Source organism: Salmo trutta, chromosome 3, assembly GCF_901001165.1.
Source record: "Salmo trutta chromosome 3, fSalTru1.1, whole genome shotgun sequence".
NCBI lineage: Eukaryota > Metazoa > Chordata > Actinopteri > Salmoniformes > Salmonidae > Salmo > Salmo trutta.
The window spans coordinates 58,938,436-58,951,554 of NC_042959.1; the positions used below are offsets into that span (position 1 = coordinate 58,938,436).

At 46.7% G+C, this 13,119-nt stretch overlaps 1 protein-coding gene across 4 annotated transcripts in view; it reads right to left on the reverse strand.

The window, feature by feature from the left end:
• Positions 1 to 13,119, reverse strand: part of LOC115181150 (protein spire homolog 1) — a 53,778-nt gene that overhangs the window by 37,395 nt on the left and 3,264 nt on the right. For all 4 annotated transcript variants that reach the window (XM_029743182.1, XM_029743195.1, XM_029743189.1 and 1 more), the window contains exon 2: positions 8,884 to 8,912. In XM_029743182.1, coding sequence (XP_029599042.1) covers positions 8,884 to 8,912 — 29 coding nt within the window. The remainder of the gene's footprint in view (positions 1 to 8,883; positions 8,913 to 13,119) is intronic.

Below are 13,119 nucleotides of genomic sequence, written 5' to 3' on the forward strand. Positions count from 1 at the left end.
GAGCTGCGTTCAGGGGATCTACGTGTTTGAGAGTGTGAGCTGCAAAGTGGGCTGGAGAGTGAGCTGTGTTCAGGGGATCTAGGTGTTTGAGAGTGTGAGCTGGAAAGTGGGCTGGAGAGTGAGCTGCGTTCAGGGGATCTAGGTGTTTGAGAGTGTGAGCTGGAAAGTGGGCTGGAAAGTGAGCTGTGTTCAGGGGATCTACGTGTTTGAGAGTGTGAGTTGGAAACAGACGTTACAGTGTCAAGGTGTCAAGTTGTCTTCAGGTTCAGAGTGTTTAATAGTCACAGGGTTGCAGGTGTGATTGCAGGGTACAGTGAAAATCTTAGGCTTCGAGCTCCAATAAGCAGGACTAAGTGAAATAAAATAATGAAAATGGTCATTTAAAAACAACAATATAAATCATTAAACCATGGAGTGGTTATGGTCAGTGGGACTTAATACATTCAAGATCACTTCATTTCATTTCATAGTACAAAACCTCAGGTATAAACAATGAATAACTGAAGGCTTAACAAACCACTCCAGTTGGGAGAGGAACCTTTAATCTTGTCTTCCCAAATCAAGCCCAGGGTTCTGACAGGAGAGTGAGGGAGTAAAAACACTCTCCTCAGGATAGGTTGTTCTCAGCTTGTCTCTGCTCCACTGACTCTGAGAATTAACTTTGCATCCCAAATGGAACCCTATTTCCTATGTAGTGCCCTAAATGTGATGTTATTTGGGACGCGACCAACTGTAAGGCTGACAGTTCCACTGCCCTCTCTCAGAAGGCTGTATGATCAGGTCACTAAGTTTGGCTCACAACAAGGAAAGCTGGGAAAGAGTCCTTCATAGGGTTGCAAAAGGAGGGTATGACAGGAGGTTGGTGGCACTTTAATTGGGGAGGACAGGCATGTGGTAATGACTGGAGCGGAATAGGTGGAATGGTATCAAATACGTCAAACATGGTTTCCAGGTGTTTGATGCCATTCCATTTGCTCTGTTCCGGCCTTTATTATGAGCCGTTCTCCCCTCAGCAGCCTCCAATGGAGGTTATATTATTGGAAACTTTCAAAGTTTACCAGAAAATACCAGAATATTGGTAACTTTCAAGGATTTTATGTAATCTATCACAAGACATCTAGGGACCATATTGGGTATCAACGGCGTCTGTAATTATATCAAATCAAATTGTATTTGTCATATGAGCCAAATACAACAGGTGTAGACCTTACAGTGAAACGTTTACTTACAAGCCCTTAACCAACAATGCCGTTTTAAGAAAATACCTATAAAAAAAATAAATAAAGGTAACAAGTAATTAAAGAGCAGCAGTAAAATAACAATCGCGAGGCTATATACAGGGGGGTACCGGTACAGAGTCAATGTGGAGGCTATATACAGGGGTACCGGTACAGAGTCAATGTGGAGGCTATATACAGGGGTACGGTAACGAGTCATGTGGAGGGTATATACAGGGGTACCGGTACAGAGGTCCATGTGGAGGCTATATAACGGGGGTACCCGGTACGAGTTCAATGTGGAGGCTATCTACAGGGGGTACCGGTACAGAGTCAATGTGGAGGCTATATACAGGGGTGACCGGTACAGAGTCAATGTGGAGGCTATATACAGGGTACCGGTACAGAGTCAAAGTGGAGGTATATACAGGGTTACCGGTACAGAGTAACTGTGGAGGCTATATACAGGGGTACCGGTACAGAGTCAATGTGGAGGCTATATACAAGGGGCTACCGGTACCAGAGTCAATGTGGAGGCTATATACAGGGGTACCGGTACAAGAGTCAATGTGGATGGCTAGTATTACAGGGGGGCCGGTACAGAGTCAATGTGGAGGCTATATACAGGGGTACCGGTACAGAGTCAATGTGGAGGCTATATACAGGGGTACCGGTACAGAGTCAATGTGGAGGCTATACAGGGGTACCGGTACAGAGTCCATGTGGAGGCTATATACAGGGGTACCGGTACAGAGTCAATGTGGAGGCTATATACAGGGGTACCGGTACAGAGTCAATGTGGAGGCTATATACAGGGGTACCGGTACAGAGTCAATGTGGAGGCTATATACAGGGTTACCGGTACAGAGTCAATGTGGAGGCTATATACAGGGGTACCGGTACAGAGTCAATGTGGAGGCTATATACAGGGTACCGGTACAGAGTCAATGTGGAGGCTATATACAGGGGTACCGGTACAGAGTCAATGTGGAGGCTATATACAGGGGTACCGGTACAGAGTCCATGTGGAGGCTATATACAGGGGTACCGGTACAGAGTCAATGTGGAGGCTATATACAGGGGTACCGGTACAGAGTCAATGTGGAGGCTATATACAGGGGTACCGGTACAGAGTCAATGTGGAGGCTATATACAGGGGTACCGGTACAGAGTCAATGTGGAGGCTATATACAGGGGTACGGTACAGAGTCAATGTGGAGGCTATATACAGGGGTACCGGTACAGAGTCAATGTGGAGGCTATATACAGGGGTACCGGTACAGAGTCAATGTGGAGGCTATATACAGGGGTACCGGTACAGAGTCAATGTGGAGGCTATATACAGGGGTACCGGTACAGAGTCAATGTGGAGGCTATATACAGGGGTACCGGTACAGAGTCAATGTGGAGGCTATATACAGGGGTACCGGTACAGAGTCAATGTGGAGGCTATATACAGGGGTACCGGTACAGAGTCAATGTGGAGGCTATATACAGGGGTACCGGTACAGAGTCAATGTGGAGGCTATATACAGGGGTACCGGTACAGAGTCAATGTGGAGGCTATATACAGGGGTACCGGTACAGAGTCAATGTGGAGGCTATATACAGGGGTACCGGTACAGAGTCAATGTGGAGGCTATATACAGGGGGTACCGGTACAGAGTCAATGTGGAGGCTATATACAGGGGGTACCGGTACAGAGTCAATGTGGAGGCTATATACAGGGGTACCGGTACAGAGTCAATGTGGAGGCTATATACAGGGGTACCGGTACAGAGTCAATGTAGAGGCTATATACAGGGGTACCGGTACAGAGTCAATGTGGAGGCTATATACAGGGGGTACCGGTACAGAGTCAATGTGGAGGCTATATACAGGGGGTACCGGTACAGAGTCAATGTGGAGGCTATATACAGGGGGTACCGGTACAGAGTCAATGTGGAGGCTATATACAGGGGTACCGGTACAGAGTCAATGTGGAGGCTATATACAGGGGGTACCGGTACAGAGTCAATGTGGAGGCTATATACAGGGGGTACCGGTACAGAGTCAATGTGGAGGCTATATACAGGGGGTACCGGTACAGAGTCAATGTGGAGGCTATATACAGGGGTACCGGTACAGAGTCAATGTGGAGGCTATATACAGGGTACCGGTACAGAGTCAATGTGGAGGCTATATACAGGGGTACCGGTACAGAGTCAATGTGGAGGCTATATACAGGGGTACCGGTACAGAGTCAATGTGGAGGCTATATACAGGGGTACCGGTACAGAGTCAATGTGGAGGCTATATACAGGGGTACCGGTACAGAGTCAATGTGGAGGCTATATACAGGGGTACCGGTACAGAGTCAATGTGGAGGCTATATACAGGGGTACCGGTACAGAGTCAATGTGCGGAGGCACCGGTTAATAAAGGTAATTGAGGTAATACGTACATGGAGGTAGAGGTTTTAAAGTGACTATGCTTGGTCCTAGACTTGGCGCTCCGGTACCGCTTGCCGTGCGGTAGCAGAGAGAACAGTCTATGATTAGGGTGGCTGGAGTCTTTGACTCTATGTCAATATCTCTTTGTTATAAATATTTTGGTGTCAAACTGGTAACTTTGGTCCCAAAGATAAACCAAAGACAAGATACCGAAGATTCCAGTAACTTTGGTAAATTACCGGTAGCTTACTAGCTTTGTAACCCTAGTCCTACACTACAAGGGTGTGTGTAGATATGTGTGACCAAGTGCAAATATGAAATGGCACCCTACTTCCAATCCCTACGCTCTGGCACTACTTTTTTTCCAGAGAGTGGTTGAGAGTAGTGCACTATAGGGTGCCATTTCAGACGCTGACCACGTGTAGTAGCCTACATGGTACTCCGGTGCAGGGCCAGAGCTTTGCTATTAGTGTGCTAATCAATTATTTGAATCGGCGCTAAGAGGTTTTAGATAATTAAACTATTGGAGAAAATAATCATTTGGGGAATGAAGGGTTTGCAATTATACCTCTTCATTAGTCCTGTCACAGGACATAAATCAGACTGCACAGCAGCCCCAGTAAACATGAAGTCCTTTAACTGGCAGCAACCTAACAGGAAGCCACCGTCAGACCATGTGTTTCTGGTCTGAGTGGTTTTTACATACCATCAACAGTAGTCTCTCCTAATAGAATGTTACAAAAAAATCTAACATAGTACCTAGACACAGCACATAATATTGGGTTCTGGGTTCGAAGAGATACACTACATGGCCAAAAGGATGTGGACACCTGCTCGTCGAACATCTCATTCCAAAATCATGGGCATTAATATGGAGCTTGGCATTGTGCATGGTGATCTTAGGCTTGTGTGTGGCTGCTCGGCCATGGAAACCCATTTCATGAAGCTCCCCAAGAACAGTTCTTGTGCTGACGTTGCTTCCAGAGGCAGTGTTGCAACCGAGGACAGATCATTTTTACGTGCTACGCGCTTCAGCACTCGGCGGTCCCGTTCTGTCAGTTTCCATTTCACAATAACATCACTTACAGTTGACCTGGTCAGCTCTAGCAGGGCAGAAATTTGATGAACTGACTTGTTGGAAAGGTGGCATCTTATGACAGTGCCACGTTGAAAGTCACTGAGCTCTTCAGTACACGCCATTCTACTGCCAATGTCTGTCTATGGAGATTGCATGGCTGTGTGCTCGATTTTATAAACCTGTCAGCAACAGGTGTGGCTAAAATAACAGAATCCACTCATTTGAAGGGGTATCCACATACACTACATGGCCAAAAGTATCAACAGTAATACTAAAGATTCCCATCATCACATAATGTGACCCATTGTAAAAATACTTCAACACCTATAACTGATCCATGTGTGTTTTGTCCACCTTTATTTGTGTCAATGTTTCTGAGAAAGGCTACATAAGGGGTGGCCTCCTGTTACAGAGAGACAGTAGGATGTGTCCCAAAAAGCACACTATTCCCTATGTAGTGCATTACTTTTGTAAAGACAGCAGAAACACTGCAGGTGACATCAGACACAGAAAAAACTGCCAGCCACCTGCAGAGCTCTGAACTGAACTGCTACCTCGGCTGATTTCTGTTGGGATTATGTCATCTAGTTAGCTCTCCTTTCCCTTCCCTTCTCCTCTCTTCTGAATCTTAATCTTCTTCCTTAGGGAGAGAAATCAGGGAGGGACATCTTCCAGACTTTCTGAAATAAGATGTAATAAAAAGCACACAACTTCACATGGAGGGGGCTGCCTAAACAATGGAGCCTGAACGACATCAGAAGACCTGCCTCCATCTCTCACAATGTGATCCTTTTATAGGGTTGTCATTGGATAGAGAGCTGCAAGAGCGTTGAGCCAGTAACCGAAAGGTCGCTGGTTCGAATCCTCGAGCCGCCAAGGTGAATATGCCATTCTTCAATGAAAAGGCAGTTAACCCCCAAACAACAACTGCTCCCCGGGCGCCGATGACATGGACGTTGATTAGGGCAGCCCCCCGCACCTCTCTGATTCAGAGAGGGAAAGACACATTTCAGTTGAATGCATTCAGTTGTGCAACTGACTAAGTATCTCCTTTGCAAGAAATCAATCTATACAATACATAATTGATGAATGACTTCACCCCTAATGTCTGAACTTGGTTTGAGGCAGTCAACAACGGATTAATGTTGCTTTTATTGTTATTGTTTATTTTTAAATATCTGATTTGCCTCCATTGTGTGTGGCTGGCCTGGCCCTGCTGAGAATCTGTGACCATACCCGTCTATATACCTTTGAGCTGTGTTTCTAGGTTCTGGGCCTGGAGTCATCAAGCCTCTCATTGGGAGTGGGTGTATAGGGGGTGGGTAGTGGGAATGTGCACACCTTGGGTCCCCGGGACCAGGAGTGAGAAGCACTGCCTTTGAACAATGTCAGAATATCCATGACCTTGAATGTACCTGACCCTCTGACCTATCTAAATGTATGTACATGTAACTGTATGAAGCAATCTGAAATTGTAAATCCTTAAATGTGTAATAACTTAAAATATGAAAACTGGGAGAAAAAAAACTTAATGACTAAATATATCAACAACGAAAAAGAGAAGGGATTGATAGCAGAGGAGGGAAGGCAGGAAACCCTTTGATGTTCTTTAATATCATCAGATAAGGGTTTTAGAATTGTTTTCATGATCATTTCATAACAGAGTTTATAGGTAAAGTAGAGGGACTTGCTTTACAGCCAAAGCGATGATTTGAGAGAAGGCAAGAGGAGAGACGTTGTGCTCAACCACATGACCTCTGAATCATATGACTGACGTTCAGCGCCGCCTGAGGGTTCGGCCGACACGCCCCCTGATCCCCACACACCCACTTTAACACACATTAAACTAAACCCATCAAACTAGTTTCAAGATGGAATGAATGGGAATGTTCATCATTTTTCTGACAAAATATTCAATTATACTATTCAGCAGCTGATCAGAGAAGACAGTTTTTCCTTTGATCGTGTAGTTAATCAGTCCATTCAGACTATTTCCAATAGAGTTCTCGTTTACATTAAACACCATGCTGTCTGACTAGTCATTACTATGTTAACTGCCATAATCTTTCCTCCTCCAAACTTCAAAGGCTTACTCTTAAAAATCCCCCTCCCTGAACAGTTGAACTATAACAGAGAGGAGAGGACCAGCCTGCCTGGAACATAATGCAAGTATGAAACATAACCCAGCAGTAAGAAGCAGTAAGAGGAGCAAGATCACGACACCAGAAAGGTTTACCAATGCTGGAGGCGTCAACAGTAGTGTTACCCAGAGGACTATCATTCTTCAAGAGTCACCACGGGGTTGTTTCCCCTTTATGTGACGTGTTCTACCCCTGTGCTGAATACCAGGGAAGCGAACTCATGACTAACACTAATCTACACACAAAGCAACGTGCTATCTGCTAGCTAGCCAAAATCCTGATTTGAGTTGGCCTGTGAGCAACATTATTTTAGTTCTCATGGAGGGTGACGTCACGGCACTGTGGGATGCCTAGTTATCATCTGCTACATTTGTGTGGTTCTACTGTACCTCCACTGTACTCTCAGTGTCTGGACCAAGGGAAAGTGGCTCAGCAGTCTTTGTCTGTCTGTCTTCATGTAGTACATTGTGCCACAACAACACAGGTTCATATAGTTCAGTGTCAGGCAGCAGCATAGTAGAGATTGAATCACGCCAGTGACAGTGTTGGGGAAGTGGTGTGATCCAATCACAACCAATGTTTCTGAACTAAATTGTCCACACACACGAGCTGTAACGTAATAAGACTGCTGGATCTGCAGTGATACGGTGGCAGTCAGAAGAGGGTATTGGAATGAGGATAGACTTTCCAGTATTTTCTTTTCCTCACCCAGGCTCTCACACGTCACATCAGACACTGACTGACTGCACTAGGATAACCCATTTCTGCCATAAAGCAGCTTGGTAGGGATTTTGTTGACGCAGTTTCACGGCAGGCAGGCAGGCAGGCAGAGGCGGAGAGAGAGAGAGAGGCAGAGAGAGAGAGAGGCAGAGAGAGAGAGAGAGAGAGAGAGAGAGAGAGAGAGAGAGTGTGTGTGTGTTCTATTCTCTCTCCACCTGCTACCAGAGATCCATTACCAGGCAATCCCACACTACTCCAGGACTCCCAAAGTTCCACCCCACTGAAGACAGATTATTGGTGTTCAACAATACATTTAGCCTGCCCTGAATACATGCAAGACACAGAGTAAACTGCAGTCATGTAGGACATTGATGGGAAATAGTTTCCTCATTTTATATGCTCTAATACTACTAGCAATCGTGGTAATGATGATGATGAACTAACACACAAATATGCTAGCTAGCCACATCACCTGATACACAGAGAACAATAGCTATTGCCCCTCTTGAGCAGTAACCTCCTCCCCAGGCTGTGCGCGAGACTACTGGAACAGCACTGCTGTTTGCCCCTGAGAGGATAAATACAATTGTATTGAATGGAATTGAACTATTCCCATCACCATATCAGCTGGAGGAAGAGGCTGAGAAGAGGTTGCTGGGAAGGTACATTACAATATAGGGCTCTAATTAGCCCTTTAGATGTCACCCAGAGACAACATCAATGGGGAGAGCTCGCATGGTGACATTCATTTCGCCAGTCAGTCAGTCAGACCAGCTGAGAGCCTACAGAGTCTGTAGTGAAGGTCTATCTATCACTGATCTCCAAATAGACTCCATCATCGCTCCTGTCAGGATTTTGTTCTAGGTGTTATGATGTATATTTTTTCAGATGTTCTTGTTTTAGTGAATGTCTGCTACTGTATTTGAAACTGCTTCACTGTCAATGACAGTCCCATGTTACACATAGTGTAGGTGTGGTCATATCCGTTCTCTCTAGTCTAACCACTGAGCTAGATGCTGTGAATGAGGTGTGCACTGCACAGACAGTGTGGTAAAGTACTAGTAAAACCACCAGCACAATGTCCCTGGCAGCAAGTTGAGTGTCAGGCATGTCATCAAGCAGGATTAACACGCCCTATGCTTGTACAGATAGTACCCATCCACCACTGTGACTGTTGCCGGCCCGGTTTCGCCAGGTATAATTCCATTGGAACACTGTCGGTCCTCCTGCTCATCTCTCATTCGTATTATTAGACATCTTCCCAGAAACAAGGAAGTCAGAGACATGCCACTCACCTCTGTTGATGTGGCTGGGATGGATTTAACTGTGGAGACAAAGAGGAAAGTTGTGATCAACAGGGAATTTATGACTAAAGAAAAGCATCTTAAAATACATTGGCTTGGTGATGAACTGGATGTGAAACAATTTGTGACTGAGAAGGGCTTATGCAAACATGATGAACTCTCAGAGCTACAATAAGATGTTAACAACTGGCCCAACCAACTCATGACAAAAGAGAGGCATGTATCGTTTTATGCTACACCTTTACTGTAACTAAAACAGAGGCCACAATTCAATCAATTGCAGGTCAATTAAAATGGGAAAATCATGCCGCTGGGTCACTCAGACTGTTTCCGTACACTGCTTCTGAAGGACAGATGTGTGTGTCGATAATTCAATATGACAACGTCTGCAGAGGAAGCAGCATACGAGGCGTCAGTTTTAACATGGTTAACAGGTTAACACCTCAGATACAGCCTGAACATTCTTATTGGACCTGCAGTGTGTTTTCACCCTTTATCTGGTTTATTGACTTCATCTGGGCCTAAAACGTCATGAGATACTGGATGCATTTAGGTCTCGCACATGAACCACTCCTGGGCTGCTGACTGCAGTTGCCATGGCAACTCACTGGGAACTCAAACGCCGATCAGCCCGAGTCAGAAGGTTGACGAGCAACAAAGGCTCCGGAGACTCCATGATGGAGTCACTAAGTGGCCATCAGCCATGAAGATAATCTGCTCAGTCAAACAAGGTTATTATTATCAGACCATTAGAAAATGAAAGCTGTTTAATCCAGTGAGGCGGAACCACCATCTTGAGCAAAATAGGTAAAGTACAACACAAGTGCATTATAACACAGACTACCATGGGTCTAACCTTGCCTATATGCTCTAGCACAGTAGTTAATAGGGCCAGGATTATTTATATGACCGTAAACCTGACCAGGAAAAACAGGGTCCATGGAAAGAGAAGAAGAAGGAAGAAGATTGAGGAATGTGTCATGAAGACAACATCATTAACTGGGTCACAGTCAATGAAAGCAGCAGTTCATTCTCACCACTTGGTTGGTGGCATGTGACTACTGATGACACCCTGTCTCTGCCTATCTCACTGCATCTGCCTCTACCAGTCAGTCTCTCTCACTGCCTCTACCAGTCAGTCTCTCTCACTGCCTCTACATCTGCCAGGCAGTCTCTCTCACTGCCTCTACCAGGCAGTCTCTCTCACTGCCTCTGCTTCTACCTCTGCCAGTCAGTCTCTGTCACTGCCTCTACCAGTCAGCCTCTGTCACTGCCTCTGCCAGTCAGCATCTGTCACTGCCTCTACCAGTCAGCCTCTGTCACTGCTTCTGCCAGTCAGCCTCTGTCACTGCCTCTGCCATTCAGCCTCTGCCTCTCCCCCTACCTCTGCCAGTCAGCCTCTGTCACTGCCATTCAGCCTCTGCCTCTCCCTCTACCTCTGCCAGTCAGTCTCTCTCACTGCCTCTGCTTCTACCTCTGCTAGTCAGTCTCTGTCACTGCCAGTCAGTCTCTGTCACTATCACTGCCTCTACCTCTATCAGTCAGCCTCTGTCACTGCCTCTACCAGTCAGTCTCTGTCACTGCCTCTACCAGCCAGCCTCTGTCACTGCCTCGGTCTCTACCAGTCAGACTCTGTCACTTCCTCTGCCAGTCAGCCTTTGTCAGTCAGCCTCTGTCACTGCCTCTCCCTCTACTTCTGCCAGTCAGTCTCTGTCACTGCCTCAACCTCTACCAGTCAGCCTCTGTCACTGCCTCTGCCCGTCAGCCTCTGTCACTGTCTCAGCCTTTGCCAGTCAGCCTTTGCCAGTCAGCCTTTGCCAGTCAGCCTTTGCCAGTCAGCCTTTGCCAGTCAGCCTCTGCCCGTCAGCCTCTGCCCGTCAGCCTCTGCCCGTCAGCCTCTGCCCGTCAGCCTCTGCCCGTCAGCCTCTGCCCGTCAGCCTCTGCCCGTCAGTCTCGCCCGTCAGCCTCTGCCCGTCAGCCTCTGCCCGTCAGCCTCTGCCCGTCAGCCTCTGCCCGTCAGCCTCTGCCCGTCAGCCTCTGTCACTTCCTCAGCCTCTGCCCGTCAGCCTCTGCCCGTCAGCCTCTGCCCGTCAGCCTCTGCCCGTCAGCCTCTGCCCGTCAGCCTCTGTCACTTCCTCAGCCTCTGCCCGTCAGCCTCTGCCCGTCAGCCTCTGCCCGTCAGCCTCTGCCCGTCAGCCTCTGCCCGTCAGCCTCTGCCCGTCAGCCTCTGCCCGTCAGCCTCTGTCACTTCCTCAGCCTCTGCCCGTCAGCCTCTGCCCGTCAGCCTCTGCCCGTCAGCCTCTGCCCGTCAGCCTCTGCCCGTCAGCCTTTGCCAGTCAGCCTTTGCCAGTCAGCCTTTGCCAGTCAGCCTTTGCCAGTCAGCCTCTGCCAGTCAGCCTCTGCCAGTCAGCCTTTGCCAGTCAGCCTCTGCCAGTCAGCCTCTGCCAGTCAGTCTCTGTCACTGCCTCTGCCAGTCCGTCTCTGTCACTGCTTCTACCTCTACCTCTGCCAGTCAGCCTCTGTCACTCCCTCTAACTCTACCAGTCAGCCTCCTTCACTGCCAGTCAGCCTCTGTCACTACCTGTCAGCCTCTGTCACTGCCTTTCCCTCTACCTCTGCTAGTCAGTCTCTGTCACTGCCTCTGCCAGTCAGCCTCTGCCTCTACCTCTGCCAGTCAGTCACTGGCCCTGCCTCTACCCGCATACACACAGCTAAAATTAATCAATAGACTTCATTCAAGAAACTTCTGGGTTTGGCCTAAATGTTCCTCCAAGCCACCACGTCATCGTCATGAAATGTTCATTAACTTCAATAACGTGACCAAGCAGATTATTTTTTGATGACCCTCTCCACACACACAATGACATGCTCTATTGTAATGCAACATCCTGCAAAACAACATGTTCAAATCATTTGCTTGTGACTGCCCCATTCATTGATAAGAAAAAACAAGATTGAAGCCTGATATTTCAGGACGTCAACAGACCAACAGACCTACTCACAACCAATGGTCCTTATTTTCAAATCCAATTTATTTTAGAAAGCCTGTTCTATATGAGCAGATGTCACAAAGTGCTATACAGATACCCAGACTAAAACCCCAAACAGCAAGCAATGCAGATGTAGAAAGAAGCACATTGGCTAGGAAACACTCCCTCGAAAGGCAGGAACCTAGGAAGAAACCTAGAGGAACCAGGCTTATTTTGACACTCAAAGTAAGAAAAAACAATTTGCTTTTGTTACTGCCATGCAGGAAACAGACAACGGACAAATCCTGTTATTCTCACACAAACTGGCTTCATCATCGAAGGAAATAAATCTGATACAGAGACCTGGAAGCTGATCAATACAAGGCCTCAGACACACAGAGAGAGGAGGAAATCACTTTCCTTTCCACCTTAACCTGTGCTCTCTCTCTCTCGCTCTCTATCCCCCTCTCTCTCATGCAGTGTATTATCCATCACAGAGCTACAGCGTGACAATCTAAACAACCGCGAGGACACAGTAGACATTATGACAAATGGTATCATTCTGGGTAAGATCAGGAAACTGGGGAAATGGAGTGATTCCCACTGGGGACCAGTATGAAAAAGTACGAAAATGTATGCACACACTGGATAAGAGTGTCTGCTAAATGACTCAAATGTAAATGTAAAAAAGCTGTTTAAGCATGGAGTACATTGAGTCCAAAGCAAATATGCCATCAAATTGACTCAGCACACATTGACTCAAGGTGTGTAACTGAGTAAGAGCTAGGGTACAGCTTCCCTGTGACACCATGGGTAAATAAATAAAGACATATTCCGGGTGAAATTGAGTCTGCTTTTGGGAATCTGATTACAGGATACTAGCCAGGAGGAAGACCGACAGGAACTCTCCACGAGCAAAACAAGACACATTACTTGTAATTCATAGTCACTTTCACAGGTAGCCTGATGACTCACAGTAAATTATTTCACTGCTTTGTTGTTCGCTACATACTTTAGTCTGAGACTGTCATCATTGAAATAGTTTGTGGTGACGAGGGGCGTTGTACAAAACAAAGTCATTAGCGATTGGATCATCTTTAACCAATTAAATTTTACATTTTAGTCATTTAGCAGACGCTCTTATCCAGAGCAATTTACAGGAGCAATTAGGGTTACGTGCCTTGCTCAAGGGCAGGTCGACATATTTTTCAGCTAGTCGGCTCGAACCAGTAACCTTTCAGTTACTGGCCCAACGGTC